The sequence below is a fragment of the Trachurus trachurus genome (genome assembly GCF_905171665.1).
Source record: "Trachurus trachurus genome assembly, chromosome: 2".
Lineage (NCBI taxonomy): Eukaryota > Metazoa > Chordata > Actinopteri > Carangiformes > Carangidae > Trachurus > Trachurus trachurus.
In genome coordinates, this window is record NC_139914.1 from 13,489,370 (window position 1) to 13,512,079 (window position 22,710).

At 39.5% G+C, this 22,710-nt stretch overlaps 1 protein-coding gene across 2 annotated transcripts; it reads left to right on the forward strand.

Annotated features, from left to right (window-relative positions):
• The first annotated feature begins 778 nt into the window (after positions 1–778).
• On the forward strand, positions 779–20,209 carry gyg2 (glycogenin 2). Of its 2 annotated transcripts, none has more exons than XM_083989184.1 (8): positions 779–946; positions 2,635–2,773; positions 9,181–9,355; positions 11,965–12,127; positions 13,704–13,830; positions 15,704–15,989; positions 18,448–18,570; positions 19,836–20,209. In XM_083989184.1, the coding sequence occupies exons 1-8, from the start codon at positions 940–942 to the stop codon at positions 20,022–20,024; spliced, it is 1,209 nt and encodes a 402-aa protein (XP_083845310.1). In that variant the 5' UTR covers positions 779–939; the 3' UTR covers positions 20,025–20,209. The 2 variants fall into 2 exon arrangements, with proteins under 2 accessions (XP_083845310.1, XP_083845311.1); XM_083989185.1 differs by having other exon boundaries at positions 2,638–2,773.
• The last annotated feature ends 2,501 nt before the right edge of the window (positions 20,210–22,710 follow it).

Below are 22,710 nucleotides of genomic sequence, written 5' to 3' on the forward strand. Positions count from 1 at the left end.
CTTTCAATAAAGTGCTGTTGTACAGTTTATGAATGTTTTGACGTTATTTTTATATTTACCTCATAACCAGTAACCAATTTTTCATTTTTTTTTTCAATTTGTCATTTATTTTCTCCAATTTTTCATTTTTTTTCTTCAATTTTTCATTTTTTTCTCCCAATTTTTCATTTTTTTCCTCCAATTTTTCATTTTTTTTTTCAATTTTTCATTTTTTTTTTCAATTTTTCATTTCTTTTGTACCATATGCCTGGTTTATTATAGTTCAAATAAACCTGACGTCATGTGTTTAGTAAAGACAAACAGAAAGTCTTGATCTTATAGTAAAAAAAAAAGCTCAGGTCGACTAACTTTGGTCCTTATCACTTTCTTTTACCTTTGAGCCAACATGGCGGAGAAGTCCTACAGGTTCACTGAACTACAAAGCTCACGTGTCAACAGATAGATCTCCATCACTGATGAAGAAGACCATGTGGTAGCTCTGAAATAAACTGAGTTTGGATAGTTTTGTGAACATACAACAGCATCTCCGTGCTGCTACTGTAGTATGTGTGGACCGGTGATTTCCTGCAGCTCTGTCATGGATAAAAGTGAAAGTGATGAGCTGCATGAGGCAACAACTCTGGATCTCCACACTGTTGCACAACACAAGGCACAGATATCTTTCTACTGGTTGAACAAATAAAGCTAACACAAACACACACACACACACACACACACACACACACACACACACACACACACACACACACACACACACACACACACACTCCCCCCTCTCTACTCTCTGCTGTTAAAAACAGACTTCATGTGTGGCGTCACATTGGAACTCATCCTCTCGGTATATAAGAACGGTTTCGGTGCGAAGATGCCACTGTTTTCAAAGCCGACGTCTTCGGAGGAGCTGAGCTTCTAGTTTTCTACTGGATTTAAGGCAACAACATGTCAGGTAGGTGACTTTATGTTGTATAAAAGATCTAAATCTGAACACAAACTGTTTAAAAGAACCTGTTAGTTGACCTCAAGTCTGCACAGATTCATTACGTTTAATAAATAAGAAATAAAAATGTTCCAATTCCCCCTGCTCTGAACTATGGGATCACTGATCATTGAGTTTTTGAGGTGATAAAAACAAACCAGTGCAGTGACCCAGTCCGACTTTTCCACACTCTGCCCATTGTAACACTACACTCAACCCTGAGATGACGGCAAACAAAAGGTTACATACCACTGCAGCAGACAGCAGGCCAGGGAAGTGACACTCTGACACACTAGAACAAAACATAATGGAAATAAATACATTAAAAGAATTCATTCAAAGAGAAATTAATTATTAATAGCATGGCTACTGTCACAGATAATCTAGTGCTGGATAAATATTAAAGGTCCCATGAATAAAAAAGTTCTGGTTTAATACTGCGGAAATATTAAAGAGCAAAGTGAACTGAGAATACATACAGCTTGTATTCAGAAACTGATCAATAAAATCTGCTGTCAGGATTTCTTGAATTTTGTGATGTCACACCCCCAAGCCTAGCCCACCATCCATCCTCGCAGGGTTTGGTTGGGGCGTTTACACTACAATCTGTGATATTTTTTATATTGGATCGTTCATTAAACAGTCAGCCAATCGGCAGGGCCGTTGTATAGGGGAGAAAGGTGATGATAATTCTAGGGGCCCAGCGCCCAGTAGGCACCCCACAAAAAAACCCCAGTAGTCTAATCTTTGTATGACTGAATTATTCTGCTTAGACCCTGACTAATACTCAAAGTAATGCTGCATTAGCATCAAAACAAAGTAAATAAAACATGATACGTAGTCTAAGAAAAAAAAGTGGAAAAGTCCCCCTGACTTTTCCACTTTTTTTCTTTAGGGGGCCCTCTTTAAAGGGGCCCACTTTAGTATTCTTTCAGGGGGCCCAGAATTCCTAGTAACGGCCCTGGACTGACCTGTTGGGATGGTTTTTAGTTCTTAAAACCACAAAAACATCCTGGATATATGAAATATAAGGATCAACATGTCAAATAAATCAACTTTTGTTGCTTGTTCTCTCATTACAGTTTCCTGTTTGAGCCTAACCCTTTTTTTTTTTCTTTAGATGATTGCTCTTTTACTATGGATTGCATTTCAATTTCGTTGTTTTGTTCAATGACAATAATGGATTCTATTTTATTCCTAAGATTCAAACAAAGAATGATTGTTGCAGTAAAAGTGTCACCAACATAGTAGAATATATTTTCAGCTCCACATCCTCAGACAAGCACTGATGCATCAAACTCTGACTATGTGTTGCCTATTTTACACTACAATCTGTGATATTTTTTATTGGATCGTTCATTAAACAGTCAGCCAATCGACAGGGCCGTTGTATAGTGGGACCCACAAAAAACCCCAGTAGTCTAATCTTTGTATGACTGAATTATTCTGCTTAGACCCTGACTAATACTCATAGTAATGCTGCATTAGCATCAAAACAAAGTAGGCTAAATAAAAAATGATAATACATACGTAGTCTAAGAAAAAAAAGTGGAAAAGTCAGGGGGCCACTTTAGTATTCTTTAAGGGGGCCCAGAATTCCTAGCAACGGCCCTGCCAATCGGGAGAAAGGCTCAGTGTGATCTTCTTCCTCTCTCTAGCAGGTGAGGCCTTTGTCACCCTGGCAACCACAGACTCCTACTGCATGGGCGCTACAGTCGTGGCGAGGAGTTTACGACGGCACGGGACGAGCCGCAGCGTCGTCGCCATGGTCACGCCAAACGTCTCACAACAGTCAAGGTGGGTGTCGACCTGATGATATTGTATTGCGGACGATCATCTGACTTAGATATTAAAGGGATACGCCAACATTTTTTTACAAGTCTTGCCTCACTCCCGAGTCCATGACCAGCAGATAGACACCATCCTTTCGACTGTGCGTGCAGTAACAAGGGAGATAGAGCCGTATCGCCCGTAATTAGCTTAGCTCAAACGCTGGAAGTGTATAGGTAGTGTTAGCCTGCCTCCACCTAAAGTCATCAGAGAAACTCTTCAGCAACTCTAAACGGGCCGATCTTCGTCTCAGAGCTGACAAAACTCTCCGGTAAGGCATCTTGAGCGGTCAAATGCCGCTAACGGGACGAGATCGGTCAAAACGGAGGGTTCAAGCAAAGACGGTTTATTTTGGTTTAAGCTAGCTACATCGAGGGTAGGTTAGCTTCCTGTTTCAAAGTAAAAGCACAAATTCTATCCTCATGGTTTTCTGTATGTAAAGGGCAACGGGTGTTTTATTTTGTGAAAGTAACCGGAAGTGCGTTGGTCACAACGGCTAGCTTGAGTAGCGCCGAATTCGTCCGAACAAAATAGTAAACAGCTGGTATTTAGACAAATTAACGACACACTGCTGATCTAAACGGCTACTTTCTCACCTAAACATGTTTGAAATGTCGATAAAGTGATATATTTACAGAGTTTAGAGCTAAAATGAAATCAGCTTCTGACTGCTGATTTCTTTTTCTTTTTTTTGTCATTTAAATTTTTATTGACAAATCAACATAAGTAAATACAAATACAATCAAATATAACAAAAGCTGCCTGGGAATACAACTTATTCTTACTATCTTGTGGGTTAGAGTATTCATCAGTTACTGTTCCTGTTCGATACTGTCTTGAGTCTTGTATAGTGTCCATTTCTCCCATTTCTTGTCCAGTTGAGCTTCTTGTAGCCTCAGTATATGTGTCAGTTTTTCCATTAGAAATATTTCTTCCACAATTGACAGCCACTGATCTTTCGTTGGTGTTGTTTCTTTTCCCCAGTTTCTAGTGATGGCTTTCTTGCCTGCTACCAGCAGTATTTTGATCAAATAGCCATCACTAGTGTTAACGGTCTCATCTGAAAATTTACATAGATAAAGCACTGAACTGGTCTTCGACACACCATATCCTAATATTTTCTGTAGCTCCTTACATACTATTTCCCAAAATACAGTTATTTTTTGACAATTCCAAAAGACATGAGAATGGTCTACATCAAAAGATCCACATTCCCGCCAACACTTTTGACGACTGCGTAGCTGTTTACTTTTCATTTTCGGTGTAATAAAAAAGCGGATTAGATTCTTCCATGCGAACTCTCTCCAGATTCGTGAATAAGTGGTTGAGTGATGTACCTTCCACATTTCGTGCCATTCCTCATTTGAAATTTCTAAATTAAGTTCTTCCTCCCACTTCATCTTAATATATGTAGTTGAATGCTTATTGTTATTGTTCAATCCTTGATATAATGATGAAATTATTCTTATGTTTCTTTCCTGATATGCTTTTACTAAAATTCGGATGACATCATTCACTTCCCTGGAGGAATCTGGCTTGATCTCCTTTTTATAGTAGTCCCTTACTTGATAATATCTGAAGAGTTCACACATATCCAATTCGTACCTTTCCCTGAGTTTTGCAAAACTCATCAGCTCACCTTTGTTTTCTAACATACACCAAGCAGTTATTCCCTTTTCTGTCCATTGTAAAAATCTCGGATCATATTTTGCTGGATTGAAATTGTTGTCGTAAGTTATCCATTTTAATATTTTTGCATCATTCTGAATCTTGTACATTTTCAGTATTTTAAACCATATATCTAATGTGTGTACTGTAATTGGATCCATATTAATTTTAAGCTCCTTATATAACTGGTTATCACCAATCATATTTTGAATTGGAATTTGGTTTACTTCTTTCTCTATATCTTTCCATTTTGCTCTAAATTCTGACTTACACCAGCAATATACAGGTCTCAGTTGAGCAGCGAAGAAATACTCCCTTAGATTCGGAAGTCCCATTCCTCCCTTTTCTTTAGGGAGCTGGAGCGTTTTGTATCTGACTCTAGGCTTTTTGCCCCCCCAAACAAATCTGGAGATCATTCTATCCCATCCTACAAATTGGCCTTGGGGGATATCTATTGGCAGGGATTGAAACATGTATAGAAATCTGGGTAATATATTTAGTTTAACTATATCAATTCTTGAATTAAAGTCCAGTGGTAGGGTAGACCATCTTGTTATATCTTTCTGTATTTCTTGTTTTAAAGTTTTATAATTTGCACTGTATAGCTCTGAAAGGTTTTTAGTAATCATGACACCCAAATATTTGATTGCTTTTAAGTTCCAATTAAATTTGTATGTTTCCTTGATTTCTCTTGATGGGTAATAGTTGAGTGCTAAAATCTGAGTTTTAGATACATTGATTTTATATCCTGAGAAATGCCCATACAGTTCTAGTAGCTTCATCAGATTAGGGAGTGTGGTGTTCGGTTGCTCGAGGAAAGCTATTATGTCATCAGCAAAAAGCCCGATTTTATGTTCTACATCTTTAATTATGACACCTTTAATTTCTTTATTTTGTCGAACTGCTTGAGCCAGAGGTTCTATAAATATCGCGAATAGAGTCGGCGACAGACAACAACCTTGTCTGGTTGATCTTTCTAATAATATTTTTTCTGTCAAATTTCCATTAATTTTTATTCTAGCCGAAGGCTTTTGGTATAGTGATTTAATTAGATGTACAGATTTATTATTGAAACCAAATCGTTCTAGCACTAGATAGAGAAATGTCCAATTTACGCAGTCGAATGCTTTTTCCGCATCGATACTAACTAGCACTGTACTTTGTTTTCTTTTTTGTGCTTTGCTGATTATTTGTAAAGTTCTTCGAATATTGTCCTGTGTTTGACGGCCTGATATGAACCCCGTTTGGTCCTCATCTATTAATTCTGCTATAAATGTATTTATTCTTTTAGAGATAATGGATGTATATATTTTATAATCTATATTTAGTATTGAGATCGGTCTGTAACTTTCACATCTGTCTTTATCTTTGCCTGGTTTTAAAATTACTGAAATAATTGCCTCTGTCCATGTTAGAGGTATTTTATTTTCTTTCAGAGTCCAGTTAAAGGAGGCCTGGAGTGCTGGTATCAGCTCTGTTTTAAAAAGCTTGTACCATTCTGCAGGGTAACCATCGCTCCCTGGAGATTTGTTATTTTTCAATGAGTTTATTGCTTGAATAATCTCTTCTCTTGTAATATCTGCTGTTAATCTTTCATTTTGTCTAGAGCCAATTGATGGTAAATCTAATTGTTCCAAAAAATGTCTTACTTCCTCCTCATTTGCTGCAGGTGGCTGCGTATATAATTTTTTATAGAACCCCTTGAATATGTTCTCTATGCCCTCTGGTTCGTGTATTAGCTCATTGGTATGAGGGTCTCTAATTTTTTGAATGGTATTCAGTGCTTGTTGTTTTCGGATACGTTTGGCTAAAAGTTTGGTCGCTCTGGGGCCAATCTCGTAATAGTTTTGCTTCAAATATGTGTTCTTCTTGCCATATTCATCTAGTAGTAATTCAGTTATCTTCATTTTGGTTTCCTTGATTTGTTTCTTTATTTTAGGGTCATTTGTCTTTTGGTATTTTTGCTCTAGTTCTCTCAATGTTAGAGAGTGATTTAAATATGCCTCTCTTCTTAATTTTTTTAATAATGTGGTTCTAGCTATTAACTTTCCCCGAACAACCACTTTTAAAGCATCCCAAATAATGTGTGGGCTCATTTCTCCCGTGTTATTTTCCTCCATATATTGTCTAATATCTTCCTTCAGATCTTTCACCAGTCCTTTATTGTTTAGTATTCCTACATTTAATCTCCAGATTGTTTGTCTTCTCCTGGCATTAAGATTTATTTTTAGAAATAGCCCATTATGATCTGATATATCTGCACCTCCAATCGTACACTCAGTCACTCTATGTCTATCCTCCATATTTATGAAATAATAGTCTATTCTTGAGTGGACGTTGTGTGTTGCCGAATAGTGTGTGAAATCCTTTACAAAAGGATTGAGGCTCCTCCATATGTCTATCATTCCTAATTCTTCTAATGACACCTTTACAAATTTTGATATCTGTTTTTTATTCCCTTTTAGACTTGTTGTGTCCAAACTATAGTTCAAGATTATATTAAAATCCCCCCCACAGATTAAAGTACCTTCCTTTTCTGTTGCAATAAGATTAAACAGAGATTTAAAAAAATGTTTACTACTTTCTGGAGGTGCATAGACACTTATCAACGTAACCGGTTCATTCTCTAATTTTCCCTTTACCAGCACGTACCTACCCTCTTTATCTTTGATTTCCTTTTCACAGACAAATATAGTTGAGTTTGGGATTAATATCATAACCCCCCTCCTACGCCCTTGTTTATATGTACTATAATACGAATTTCTAAATCCAAATTTTTTTAATTTTTCATGTTCTGTCTGGGACAGATGAGTTTCTTGTAAAAATATGACATGTGGTTTTTCTTTTTTCAGTTTAGTTATAACTATTCCTCTCTTTTTAGGTGTGTTTAGACCGTTTACATTTAAGGACAGTATATTCAGATCATTACATACCATATTGCTTCACTATTATACATATGTATTTTCCCAAGCAACTCAAAAAAATATGAACATGAACATGAACAGAGTTAAGAACATTAGAACTTCCACAGGAGGAATCTTCTTCTCCCCAAGTCCCTGTTGGAGGGTGGATGGGAAATCCTCCCGTTGAGGGCCCACCCCTAGACCTAAAGCTACTTAGTCTAGAAAAGTCCAACATTGTCTCTCATCCAGTCGGTAGGCTACTGTTTATAAAACTGTAATATCTGAAGCCTTTTCATATTATTTATCTCAACCAAAGGACCATGCCTTGTTTTGTTTTTTTAAATCATTAACCCAGGTTACTATTATACGAAGCCATGTTATGTTTTCCAGACATGATGTTACTTATCAGATTTTCTCTGGTATCCTTGTAACTTCTCCCTCGCTCGTTGTGCCGCCGTATGGCTTGATCTGTGACTCGCTCGTTGCCATCCCGGGTCACTTCCAGTCCTCCCCGCCGCTCGTCCCGCGTCCTCGTCTGATGCGTCCACAGTTAATCCCCTTGCTCTCATGTCCTGCGCTGCATCCTCCGCATTGTCATAGCTCTTCACACCGTTGCTCCAGTGAATTCTTATTTTCGTGAATGGCGTCTGGAAACGGATCCCATTTTCTTTCAATACTCTTTTGATGCTCAGATATGTTTTGCGTTTTTGTACGATTTCCGTGGGGTAGTCGTGGTCGAATTGGATTTTCTTATTGCCCACCTGTATCCCCTTCTTCTGCCAGACTTTCTGTAGGACCATCTCCTTTGTTTCAAACTTTAGGAAGTTTACCACCACTGCTCTCGGAGCGCCGCCCGGACCAGGTCTTGGAGCGAGAGCTCTGTGGGCGCGTTGTATTTGTAGATTGGTTCCGTCGGGCAGCTCCAGCTCTTTTTTAAGGAGTTGATCCAAGTAATCTGTGATGGAGCTTCCTTCTGTGTCCTCAGGCAATCCGAAAATCCGGACATTATTTCGGCGGGACCTCGCTTCAAGGTCTGTTAGTTTGTCTTGCATCTGGTCTGTCTGTTTTGTTAATTTGAGTAACAGGTTGTTCGTATCCATGTTATACTCCTCTAGCTCCGCTATTCGAGCCTGCGCCTCGGTTAGGCTCGCCCTCTGCTCCTGTAACTCTCTGTGGCTTTCTGTAAGCTTTTGCTCTATGTCTTGTCTTAAGGAAGCGATTTCTTGTTTCATTTCACCTTTGAGTTCCTCTTTGATTGTCGTCAGCTCGTTGTGGAGTTCTCGCTTGAGGTCCCGTATATCACCGCGGATATCAGCGAGTCCAGCTTTCAGTGTCTCGGCGTGGTCCATTTTCTCTGTCGCGTCACTTTCAGGTTCACTTTCGTCGGTGACTTCTTCTCTTGTAGTTCGTTCTGGAGTTTTCTGCGGGGTTTTATTTTTCCTCCGGCCTCGTTTGCCACTCATCTCAAAGTTTGTGACGGTTATATGTCGAGTTGTTCACATTGAGTGGTTTGATTTTACCGACTTGGGCGAGCTAAAAAACTATGCTGCTAACCCGTCCGCCATCTTGCAGGAAGTCCTGACTGCTGATTTCAGCTCAGGTAGGAGGCAGGCTAACACTACCCATACACTTCCAGTGTTTGAGCTAAGCTAATTACGGGCGATACGGCTCTATCTCCCTTGTTACTGCACGCACAGTGGAAAGGATGGTGTCTATCTGCTGGTCATGGACTCGGGAGTGAGGCAAGACACGAAAAAAAAAATGTTGGCGTATCACTTTAAATAAGTAATTCTTCTCCAACAGGCTGGCCCTTGAGAGTGTGTTTGATGAGGTCATCGTGGTGGACTTGATGGACAGTGAGGATCGTTTCCACCTCTCCCTGCTTGGACGTCCTGAGCTCGGCATCACCTTCACCAAGATCCACTGCTGGACTCTGACCCAGTACAGCAAGTGTGTCTTTCTAGATGCTGACACACTCGTGAGTCCGCGTAACCTACAGGTTGTTGACTGCGTTATTAAAGGGATAGTAGCATTTTTTTAAGTGGGGTTGTATGATCTACAAATAGCCCCTAAGTACTTTAATTGCAGTAGAAGACTCTCTGCACTCCTCCCGTTAGCAACGCCAGCCCATAATAGCCCTGCCCAGAGATTTACAACATACATTGTTGTGAATGAACCCAAAGAAACGGCCTATTTTCACGGCCTAAAAGAGGTTTTATGTGAAAAAAAATACACAGTTCCATTGTTCGCTATAATATAATTTTTTCCAGCCCTTCAAAGTGCAGGAAAAACACAGTTTTTATTTGGATCTAACCAACTGCTGATCGGCGGGCGCTAACCCTGGGCGGAGGGATACGTGAGTTGGTTAGGTCCAAATAAAAACTGTGTTTTTCCTGCACTTTGAAGGGCTGGAAAAAATTATATTATAGCGAACAATGGAACTGTGTATTTTTTTTCAGATAAAACCTCTTTTAGGCCGTGAAAATAGGCCGTTTCTTTGGGTATGTTCACAACACTGTATGTTGTAAATCTCTGGGCAGGGCTATTATGGGCTGGCGTTGCTAACGGGAGGAGTGCAGAGAGTTTTCTACTGCAATTAAAGTACTTAGGGGCTATTTGTAGATCATACAACCCCACTTTAAAAAAAAATGCTACTATCCCTTTAATAAGAAGCAAACCGGTGAACAAGCCGGTGATGCACTCTAAGCTATGTCCTTCACCCAGAACATCTGGACTCATCACCCAACCTAAAATTTAGGTGGACATAAGGAAAATCTAGCTGACATCTGCTGTATTTCTATTGGATAACTCAGGAATAGGTTAGCCAATCAGAAGCAAGGCCTAGAGCCTCCTTTCTCCTGATTGGCAGCCTGAGAGTGAAGCCAGAGAGTTTAAGTTTAAACCAGAAATATATCTTTAAAGATGTCAATACTTCCAATAAAACTACACTAAAAATGACAAACAGGACCTTTAATGAAGTAATTAACTATAAATCCTCAATAAAAGATTTCCTTATTACCAGAAATGTTAAGGAATAAAAAGTATTACTACGACTCTAGTCGGAGAACAAAGTGTCTGGAAGGTTTCATGCTTCCAACAACACAGAGGAACAATAAGCTTCTTACCTTAAGGACAGATAAATCCTCCATTCATTCCTTTATACTGTGTTTTAAACATTTCAAATTACAGCTTTGATCACTCCTTAGTGGAGGATTTTTTTTTAGAAACAAACACAAAAATCTGCTGAGCTTCAGTGGATTTTGCGCAAATCACTGCAAAATGTGAACTAACTCACTGTTCAAACAAGAACTAGAGTCAACAGAGAAAAGTTCATGCTACGTTCATGTTCTGAACTTCTGGCCAAAGCCACGCATGTTTCCTTAAATCCATACTGTACTCATGTTAGAGGACATGTCTTTGTTTAGTCAGGGCAAACATGTTCTTATGTCATCCTGAACACGCATGTTCAAAGCTCAGTTAGCATAGATTAGATAGTCATGGACTGAGGTGCATGCACATGTATGTTGTGGTGACATCTAGTGGTCATAGTAAGTAATTATGACAGGAGCAAAGGGAACAGGTGCAGTGATGGTTCATTCATAATAACTCTACATATTAACTACATGTAGAATGTGTTACGTAATGTATCCAGAGCTGGAAAGCAACACCAGTTAGCATGCTATGCTAGTAAGCTAGTAACATTTTCCGATAGCGAGTCAGTGTAGCTTCCTATTGGCCTCGAAGGTAAAGCACTGCTCAGATGTGTTTTTTTTTTATAACTTCTTATATAATAAAGACAAGAATAATTTTGGTTAACCCTCCTGTTGATGAAGGGATAGAAGGAAGGAAGGACGAAAGGAAGGAAGGAAGGCAGGAAGGATGAAGGGAAAGAAGGAAGGATGGAAGGAAGGACAAAGGGAAAGATAGGAAAGAGGAAGGACAAAGGGAATGACGGGAAGGAGGAAGGGAAAAAGGAAGGAAAGATAGATGAGGGAGGGAGGAAACAGATTGGGTCAAAAAAGAAGGAAGAAGTAAGGACGAAGGGAAAGAAGGAAGGAAGGAAGGGAGAGAGGCAAAAAGGATTGTGGAAAGAAGGAAGGAAGGAAGGAAGTAAAGAAGGAAGGATGGAAGGAAGGACAAAGGAAAAGAAGGAAGGAAGGACAAAGGTAAAGATGGGAAAGAGGAAGGGAAAAGGGGAGGAAAGAAAGATGGAGGGAGGGAACAGACCAAGTGAATTGGATCAAAAGAGGAAGGAAGAAGAAGTAAGGACGAAGGGAAGGAAGGAAGTAAAGAAGGATTGTGGAAAGAAGGAAGGGGCAAAGGAAGGATGGAGGAAGGGAACCGATTGGGTCAATTTGAGGGTTAATCACATTCAAAATGTGTAATATCCCTTTTTAAATCTGAGACATTAGCCATTAAATAGACTCCAAAACAAGGATATTCAGGGGTAAACCTCTAGAGGAAAGTCGACATGTTTTGTCTTTCAGGAGGAGAGTGACCCGTAGAAAGAGAAAGTGACTTGTCTGAGGCCAGTTTCAATTTAGCAGCAGTTTGACCTCTGACCTCTGACCTTCCGTTTCCTCTCAGGTTCTGTGTAACGTGGACGAGCTGTTTGAGAGGGACGAGCTGTCGGCGGCCCCCGATCCCGGCTGGCCCGACTGCTTCAACTCGGGCGTGTTCGTCCTCAGACCGTCCCTGCACACCCACGCCGCGCTGGTAGATCACGCCCTGCAGCACGGCAGCTTTGACGGTAACACACAAACATCCTGAGGTCTGCACGTGCAGCTATGAGCTTCATATGTAATGTGAAGTCAATATTCAGCTTCTTTTATCTCACATTTGAGACATTTGGTGAAAATAGAACGGCAGAATGACAACATTTGTGCTCCAAAAACAATCTTACAAAATGTCATTTTAGACTTGTTTTCTACACTTCTCTATTACTGTATTCATATCCTATTTCAAGCACCAAAAAACTGTTCATTCTCATGACTGAAGGAGTGTTTTCACAAGGGATTTGAATTTTTTTCAAACAGCAGACCTCAAATTTCCAGCATTTGGCCTAAATTATTTCTTTATACAGTGTTGTAGGGCAATGGTTCTAATATTTAGACATAAAACACTTGAGTATTGTTACATCTGCAAGTATCTTAAAAAAATCAATTTAAGAAAATATGTTAAATTCGAGAAAATGGCCTCAAACCTGAGAGGGCATACCAAAATCTGGAGGGCCGGCCCTGGTAACACATGACAACATGTTCAGACTAACAAGCAGGGCAGCGCCGGCCGTGTGCTCCGAATACTGACGATATGAATAGCAGAGGAGCGGGAAAAATGCACTTGTTTTCCATTTGAATCTCATAATAACTCACAACTCAGCGGTACAGTGTGTTTGACAGCTGACACTACGGGACGACTGAGCAGTTTTTAATGTTTCTGACTGACAGTCTATCATGAGCAGGCTGCAGCATCTTCCCTCTGTCTCTCTGAGGCCTTGTTTTTCCACTTGACTGGACAATCTGTTCTCAACCAAACACAGACATCACACAACTACAGTCTTATAATCTGACTGTCTGCTTCAATGTCCATATATACTCTATTTATTAATATTTTCTTGAATATGTTTTTCTTTTTTTTACTGAATACATACAGTAGAATTCAAAACACAATACTCTTACATTAAAAACTATTAAAACTATCTTGTTTTATTTACATTTTTTAATATATATCTTTATATTGTATATTTCAATTTTGCAGTTATTTTGAATAAAAGAAAAACTGAAATTTTACTATTTTATTTCAGCATAATCATTTTTATTCTACTTCCGTAGTTTTGTATATAACAATAAAACAATTGTTGTTTTATTTATATATCTAATATTTATATATATTTTTTTGTTTTTTCTAATAAAATGAAATTAAAAAACAAAAAAACAATCTTGTATAATCTTGTTTTATGTTTATGTTTTCAATTTTGTTTATTTGTACAATTTTTTTTAGTAGAATTAAATTCAAAGTAAAACAGTAAGTAAAAATTAAGTAAAAAATGAAAATCTCTTTTTTTTGGTAATTTTTTTCCAGTGGAAACTTTTTGAGTGTCAATTTTTACTTAACTTTTTCTATTACAATTTTTTTATAAGTGCAACATGTTTTCTGATTTACTTGGTTTTGTTTTCATGTCAAAATGTATTTTCAATGACAACATTTATGTCACTGTCCTAGCCCTGTATGATTTCCCCTTGTTACCTTCAAATCATCTATAATATTTTTTAGTTTGTCCTCCTAATATCTGTCCTTTATCCCCCCTCCGCCCTCCCCGGCCTCAGGAGGGGACCAGGGCCTCCTGAACTCCTTCTTCAGCGGCTGGCCAGTGGAGGACATCAGTAAACACCTGCCGTTTATCTACAACCTCAGCGCCAGCTCCATCTACAGCTACCGCCCGGCGTTCCAGCAGTGAGTGTGTCTGTCTACTCTACTCTACTCCAGTGGCGGACTGGGACAGAAAATAGGCCCTGGCGTTTTTGACAGAGAGAGGCCACACATTATATATATACATATACATATACACACACACACATATATATATATACAGTATATATATATATATATATATATATATATATATATATATATATATATATATATATATATATATATATATTGCTTGAAATAACAGCAATATGAATGGAAAGCATAAGGAACATCCAGATCTGGACGTTTCTTATGCTTTCCATTCATGGTATTACAAAATCAGCTGACAGAGGGAGAGCAGCCTCGTTTGGTGATAAGAAGAACAGGTTCTTTAGTGTAGGAACATGAGGAGAAAAAACATGCAGGTTTTCTGTAACATTATAATTAAGACTGCGCCACTGCGCCACCCCCCCCCCCCACACTCTCATCTCCCTCCCCAGGCTGAATGAACAGGCGATTGGGGGGAAAAAAACAAAAAAAACAATTGCTAGTCGAAGCGGTAAAAGCGTTAAAAGCATTTCGCGTTACCGCTTTAACTTTGACAGAGTGATCATAATGATGGGGAAAGAAAATGCATTATCCAAACTCAGACGGTTATGGAGGGATTCGATCCCACACAGGAGCAAGATTTTTGATTACAAGGTTAGGTGCTTTACCAGTTGAGCTACACTTCACACTCACTTCTCACCGTCAACGGCTGAGTGACGAGTGACCTTGCGCATCTATGAGCCTGCAGGCGCGTTGTTGCCACCTATTGGTCTGGACATGGAACAACAGTAGATGATAAGCAAGAGAAAAAAAAACTGTGACGGCTGCGCAGCGGCCGGGTGCGGCCGTCCTGCCGTACCGGCCGTTCTGGTATTCTCCAGAACGTACAGATGGCCAGTCCGCCCCTGCTCTACTCTACTCTACTCTACTCTACTCTACACCCCCGTGGCTGTTTTCACATTTACACTCAGAGGAGAACAGACACATCTTGGTTCTTTCTGTTGAGAGTTAACCACAGTTTCAAAACCGCCTTAGTCATAAAAATATATCCCAATTTTTTTTTTTAATATGGCTATGGAGTAAAAAGCTTTGAGGTTTTCAGACCTAGCATACACACTAAAAACAGTTGGGTTAAAAAATAACCCAATTTTAACCCAACTGCTGGGTTGGGTTATTCTTTTTCTCTTAACCCATTGGGTTAAAATAACCCAAAAAAAGGGGTTTGTCCTTCTTCAAACCAGCAGTTGGGTTAAAAAAATTTTTTTTTTTAACCCAACAGTTTGGTTGTTAAAAACTACAGAGAGTGCTCCAAACCTTTCTACCAAGTGACACCACTGTCACAGAAATGAATGGCAGTGGTGTCACTGGTTAACAAGTTTGGAGCGCTCCCTGCAGACCTAGATTGAAAAGTGGTTAAGTGGTCCTTCAAGTACAATTACTTATCATTAGTACCTCTTCAAAAGAGAAAGAAAACTTTCTTAATTGATTATCTTATGTTTTAATATAAACCTATTAAAAGTAAACTCTTGTAAAAAATATCCAATTACTTGAACAACCCAGGAATTGGGTTAGATTCATAGCCTATAACCCTGAAAATAGGTTACACTCTGGAAAAATAACCCCAAAATTTAACCCAACACCAATAACTCAGAAATTGGGTTACAGAGATAACCCAACATTTTTTAGTGTGTAGTCTTTTAAAAATGAAAATATGTCTCCTTGCATCCATTCGCATCTTTTCATTGACTTTGTATGTTACTGACTGATGCTTGTTTGATATTTCTTCATGGATTTGGTAAAGATCAAAGCAGAAAATCAACAAAAATTGCAATGACAATCATGATTTTTCTTTTTTTTGTACCTTCAGGTTTGGTCACAACGCGAAGATTGTCCATTTCCTGGGACCAGTGAAACCCTGGAGCTCCGACAGCCGGGGGGGGGACGATGTCGCCGACGACTCGCACACCATGGGGCAGTTTGTGACCCTGTGGTGGAAGGAATACCTCAGTCACACAGCAGCTTCTACATCAGGGAAACAGCTCAGTCAAGACCAGGAGAAACCACAACAGGAAGTCAGGAGGGACTTTACAGAAAACCTGGACCGCTCCGAGTCGCTGCTCGCACATTTCTCAGCACCGACTGAACCTCAGATGGTAAACACACACCACATTATATTGGTCTGTGTAGCTTCATCATGTCTCTGTTTGGATAAGATAGTTAGAAGTTAGTTCATTTTCTAATAAACAGTATCAAACAGTGTCGATCCAAGAGAAGATATACAGTATTTTTGGTTTTAAATACCCAAAAGACACTGCGTTATGACATCACAAAGTTAAAGAAATCCTCATTTTACAGCTCATTTTAAAGGAATAGTTCAACATTTTGGCAAATTGGCCCATTGCCATCATAGCAGTAGGTTTGTTACCTTTAATTGTTGGTGCAAGCTATTTTTAGAACGGCGGAGCAGAGCTGCGAGCTGCTCAGAGCTACGCTATATGGAGGCTCATGGGATTTCTTGGTTTCCCTCATCAAACTCATCAAATACACAATCCAACAACTCCACAACGCTCTGGTGGACAAGTTGTGAGCTGCACATTCACCACGCTATGAGATAATAACACAACGTTACCACACAGAGTTGTTTTAGAGGGAAATACAGAGACTGTTGATGAAAAACTGTCCCTGAAGGCAACGTGCATCAGCTGTTTTGCATGAATTTCCCTCTACAACAACTCTGTGTGGTAACGTTGTGTTATTATCTCATAGCGTGGTGAATGTGCAGGTCACAACTTGTCCACCAGAGCGTTTTGATCGTCTGAACCTCAGATGGTAAAAACAAACAGCACATTATATTGGTCTGTGTACCTTCATCATGTCTTTCCAACTGTGTCACTGTTTGGATGAGATACTGCAGCTTTTTAAGCCGTTCACTCCCTGGTGGCTAAACCTGGTAAAACCATGTTGACCTACTGTATCTGTCTATTCAAATAAAAGCAGAAAAAATAGCTTAATTCAATGATATAAACAGAAATAATTCACAACACCTCTGTTGTCCTAAAGGTAAAAAACAACCCGTCTCTACTACACCTCCAACATAAAGCAGATTAATTGAATTTTAAACCAAATTCTATCTTAACCCTCTTGTTGTCCTCCTGGGTCAAAGAAGGAAGGATGAAGGAAGGAAGGAAGGAAGGATGAAGGGAAAGAAGGAAGGAAGGAAGGAAGGATGAAGGGAAGGAAGGAAGGAAGGAAGGAAGGAAGGAAGGAAGGAAGGAAGGAAGGAAGGAAGGAAGGAAAAAAGGAAGGGAAAAATGATTGTGGAAAGAAGGAAGGAAGGCAGGAAGGATGGAGGGAGGAAGGAAGGAAGGAAGGCAGGAAGCATGGAGGAAGTTAGGAAGGAAGGAAGGAAGTAAGGAAAGAAGGAAGGAAGGAAGGAAGGAAGGAAGGAAGGAAAAAAGGAAGGAAAGAAGGAAGGAAGGACAAAGGGAAGGAAGGAAGGAAAAAAGGAAGGAAAGAAGGAAGGAAGGACAAAGGGAAGGAAGGAAGGAAGGAAGGAAGGACGAAGGGAAAGAAGGAAGGAAAGCAGGAAGCACGAAGGAAGGAAGGAAGGAAGGAAGGAAGGAAGGAAGGAAGAAAGAAAGAAAGAAAGAAAGAAAGAAAGAAAGAAAGAAAGAAAGAAAGAAAGAAAGAAAGAAAGAAAGGGAAAAATGATTGTGGAAAGAAGGAAGGGAAAAGGAAGGTAAGAAAGATGGAGGGAGGCAACAGATTGGGCCAATTAGATAACAAAAGAGGATGGAAGAAGAAGTAAGGACGAAGGGAACGAAGGAAGGATGGAAAGAAGGAAGGAAGGAAGGAATGGAAAAATGATTGTGGAAAGAAGGAAGGGAACAGATTGGACCCAGAAGGACGACAGGAGGGTTAAAATCATCATTTATTTTATGAATATCTGGGGTTTCCCTCTTCAAAATGCAAAACGACTGCATTTAATCAGTGGACACAACTGTTTTTATTACAACACACCTTTTATAGCGGTATATTATCATTGCTAAAGTAGGCGTAAGCACCTTTAACAAGGAACTTTTATAGCATCTAAGCTAATAGCACCCAAATAAATGTATAAAGCTAAAAATTAGCATAGCACGTCCTCTTTAATTTAAAATCACACATTCACTATGAAGCTAAGTAAGTACTGTAGTCATTAGAAATATTTGCTAATCAATCCATTAATTAGCCTAATGAATGACCTTATTAGCATAGCTGCTGGTGTTTATAATCTATCATGGAGATTATTATGGTGTGTTATTAGGCAGCTCGAGTGCCTCTTGTTAGTTCCAGTAGATGAGACTGTTAATTTATTATGAGTGTTTCTGCTCGACTGCGTTTGACATCGGGCAGAAAAAGAAAAAGAAACACAGGGACACACACACAGCCCATTATCTAGCACAGGACACCGAGCCTCGCGTTGCATTTCTTGTCATTTGTTTCATTCATTTCCAGCCTGATGCATTGTGTTTATACAAGCTTGTAAGATTAGGCCGAACAGCAATGTTTGAACATCACTGTCACTGTGTCGTGTTAGAAAATGCGTAACATGACTTCTGTGCCTTGTAGCCGTCGCAAACAGGTGACGCAGCAGCAGAGTGTGAAGAAGAGTCCACATCATCTGAGAGGACAGAGAACCTGGACTCAGCTCTGGGAGCGATGGGGTTGGAGGACAGCGATGAGGCGCAAATTGTACGTATAAACCCTTTAATTCCAGTTGATCAATATTGATATGCTAAAAGTTAGTTCATTTTCTAATAATAAACAGTATCAAACAGTGTCGATCCATGAGAAGATATATTTTTTTTAGGTTTTAAATACCAAAAGTCACTGCGTTATGACATCACAAAGTTAAGGAAATCCAGGAAACAGCTCATTTTAAAGGGATACTTCAACATTTTTGGCAAATTGGCCCATTGCCATCATAGCAGTAGGTTCGTTACCTTTATTTGTTGGTGCAAGCTGTTTTTAGAACGGCGGAGCAGAGTGGTGAGCTGCTCAGAGCTACGCTATATGGAGGCTAATGGGATTTCTTGGTTTCCCTCATCAAACTCATCAAATACACAATCCAACAACTCCAAAACGCTTTCGTGGACAAGTTGTGAGCTGCACATTCACCACGCTATGAGATAATAACACAACGTTATGAGACCAAGTTGTTTTAGAGGTAAATACAGAGACTGCTTGATGAAAAACTGTCCCTGAAGGCAACGCGCATCAGTGGTTTTGCATGAATTTCCCTCTAAAACAACTCTGTCTGGTAACGTTGTGTTATTATCTCATAGCGTGGTGAATGTGCAGCTCACAACTTGTCCACCAGAGCGTTGTGGAGTTGTTGGATTGTGTATTTGATGAGTTGATGAGGGAAACCAAGAAATCCCATAATGAGCCTCCGTAGTGTAGCTCTGAGCAGCTCACCGCTCTGCTCTGCCGTTCTAAAAATAACTCGCACCGACAAATAAAGGTAACGAACCTACTGCTATGACTATAGGGATTATGGCAATGGGCCAATTTGCCAAAATGTTGAACTATCCCTTTAAGGAAATCCTAACAGCTCATTTTAAGGCTCAGTTTTGGATTTCAGGTTCTGCACATTTCTATTGTACATATGCCTTCAGAAAGCTTTTTAAACGACACTTCATTGCTTTAGTGAAGTATGATGATATTGTAATATCTATTATCCATCTAAGATTAAGATTCTATCTGTTCAGGGTTTAAAAGATGATGCCGAATGCAAAACCAATCAGACTCAGGTTGGTTGCAAAGTAAAGAAGACCGATGAGATATGAAAGAAAATTGAAATGAAAATCTACAAATTCTGAACTGCTTATTCTGTTTGTGCGAAAAGATGAGAGCTTGAACCTTTAAATTCAGCCCTGAAACGAGAGTCTGATGTTCCCTGTGATGAATTCTCTTTGAAGACTGATTTGTTATTCTCCCTCCTCGTCGTGGGGCAGAGGGCTGCAGACAGAGAGCGGGAGCAGCGAGAGGAGCGGGAGCAGCGAGAGCAGCGAGAGCAGCGAGAGGAGCGAGAGGAGCGGGAGCAGCTGGAGCATCGCAGGCGGTGGGAGGCTGGTCAGGCCGACTACCTGGGTAGAGACGCCTTCGAAAACATCCAGAGGAAGCTGGACCGCTTCCTGTACTGAGAAGAGAAGAGCGTAGATAAGATAAGAACACCTCAGTGTAACCACTCCGGACTTTCTGCACCAAATCTCACTGTGACTGTTGAAATCCGCTTCAAATCACCCCAAAAAAATGATGCAATCGGAGAAAAATCTCTTATAACATTGATATTTTGAGCCACTGTCAATAAACTAGAAACCACTACTGAGTACATTTTGGTTTTTTTCCCCCCAAGTGGAACATCCTCTTATCGAAAACCCACCAATACCTCCAAAATCTTAAAGGTCCCATATTTAACACTTTGTTGACCCACAACAAAATACATTTAAGAGCAAAAACCCTCTCAGGCTTCACAAAAAATCCCAGTAGTCTAATCTTTGTATGACTGAATTATTCTGCATAAGACCCTGACTAATACTCATAGTAATGCTGCATTAGCATCAAAACAAAGTAAATAAGACATGATACGTAGTCTAAGAAAAAAAAGTGGAAAAGTCCACTTTGTTTCTTTAGGGGGCCCTCTTTAAAGGGGCCCACTTTAGTATTCTTTCAGGGGGCCCAGAATTCCTAGCAACGGCCCTGGACTGACCTGTTGGGATGGCTTTTAGTTCTTAAAACCACAAAAACATCCTGGATATATGAAATATAAGGATCAACATTTCAAATAAATCAACTTTTGCTGCTTGCTCTCTCATTCTTTTTTTTTTAGATGAATGCTCTTTTACTATGGATTGCATTTCAATTTTGTTGTTTTGTTCAATGACAATAATGGATTCTATTTTATTCCTAAGATTCAAATGATCATCTAATTAAACAAAGAATCATTGTTGCAGTAAAAGTTCCTTATAATTGTCCACATAGTTACTGAAAAAGTGTAACCAACATGGTAGAATATATTTTCAGCTCCACATCCTCAGACAAGCACTGATGCATCAAACTCTGACTATTGTGTTGACTATTTTTCTTCCCTACATTGTGGTTCCTAGTTAAACTGTCTATTATGACATGATATTTACCATTTCTTATGTATTTTCAGTTCATGCAGATACATAGAAACCATCTAATAGACACAGACAGGCTTTTATTCTGCATGCTGTGTGTTAAATCCACCACTAGGGGGCACTGTGTCTCTTCTATCAGAGCTCTCCCCATCATGGCAGCAAATCAGAGAGGCAGAGACACAGATTAATAGATGTTTGACTGCAGTCAACAGTATGCTATGTGATCCTTATCCACTGGGCACACGGTGCATGTCATTTTCATTGGCATTCCCATCATAATGTCATGACACAGCGATGGAGGATACTGTGTCGAATACAAAGCAAAAAATGTCAAGAGGTGAGTTCCGGGTCTGGGTTGGAGCGTCGGTGGAAAAGGCCTTGTGATGATTGCTTTGAAAGACAACTTGGCGCTGCGGCTCTCAGCTGAGCGGCTCCCGCTTGACTCTGATTCATCAAGATTAAAGAGCGAGCACCAATCTGGGATGAGCTGCCGGTTTCCCCGCGAACGCCTCGTTCATTATAAGCTCGGAGAGAGGCAGAGGGAATCAGAGATCAGTCCCTGCAAGGCGCTGACGAAGGATTCTACAGAGGCTGAGGGCTCAGCAGCAGGTAACACTAATCTTTAGGTCAAAGGTTTGATTCCTTGTCTGATCAAGGAGCTTTGCAACAAAAATTATTCGACGATATATTTCCCATATTCATGTCTTTAGACGCCCCTGAGGTGGACTGTAACATATCACACCTTCTGCCTGCCTCATTGTGCATTGCACAGGTAAAGGTAAGTGGTAGTAGCAGTAGATATCTAGCTAACTTTAGCCTTAAAGAGGAACTACACTGCAAAAACTAGAAATCTTACCAAGAATATTTGTCTTATTTCTACTCAAAACAATCTCATTCTACTTAAGACTCATCACATTAAAAAGTAGCTTGTTTTTAGACACTTTTTACTTCTTTCAAGCAGATTCTCACTTAAAATAATCTGATAGTGGAGCAAGTTTTTCTTTCTTATTACAAGCACAAAATGAATGAAATTTGCTTTCACTGGCAGATTTTTCTACTTACGAAAATGAAAATGTCTTTGAAACAAGTGAAAACGATCTAAAAACAAGTTAATTTTTAGGTGATGAGTCTTATTTTAAGTGGAAAGAGATTAGTTTTGACTAGAAATGAGACATTTTGACAAGAAATAAGACAAATATTCTTGGAAAGATTTTCAGTTTTTGCAGTGTATGCTTAATTTTTACCCTAATTAAACAGCTTCAGAGTAGCCTAATTGTGATGGTTTAATAAATGATATGTAACTAGTTCCAGGGAGAATGGAGGCTCTAAACCAACCTTGTAAGATCAGAGCCTCCGTCACCACAACACAAATATGCCCCATAACCCATAATCTCTTGTTTAAGACAGATAAGACTACACAAATACACAGCGTAACATCATATATGATAAATAATATCCACCGCTCCATCTTAATGAAGCTGAAAACAAATGCACATAGCCGGGAGGAGGGTTAGTAACAGCGGAAAAGCGACCAGACTTGCATAGTTCCCCTTTAACTTACTCAAGTTAGCTTGTTTTTAACTCTTCTGTAACTTTTAGCTAGGCTAACATGTTAGCTAGTTGATAGCTCGCCATTTCATTTCCAGTGTTAGCTTGTCCTTTTATTGCTAATATGAAATGTCAAATATGACCTAATGTTTGCAAAGAT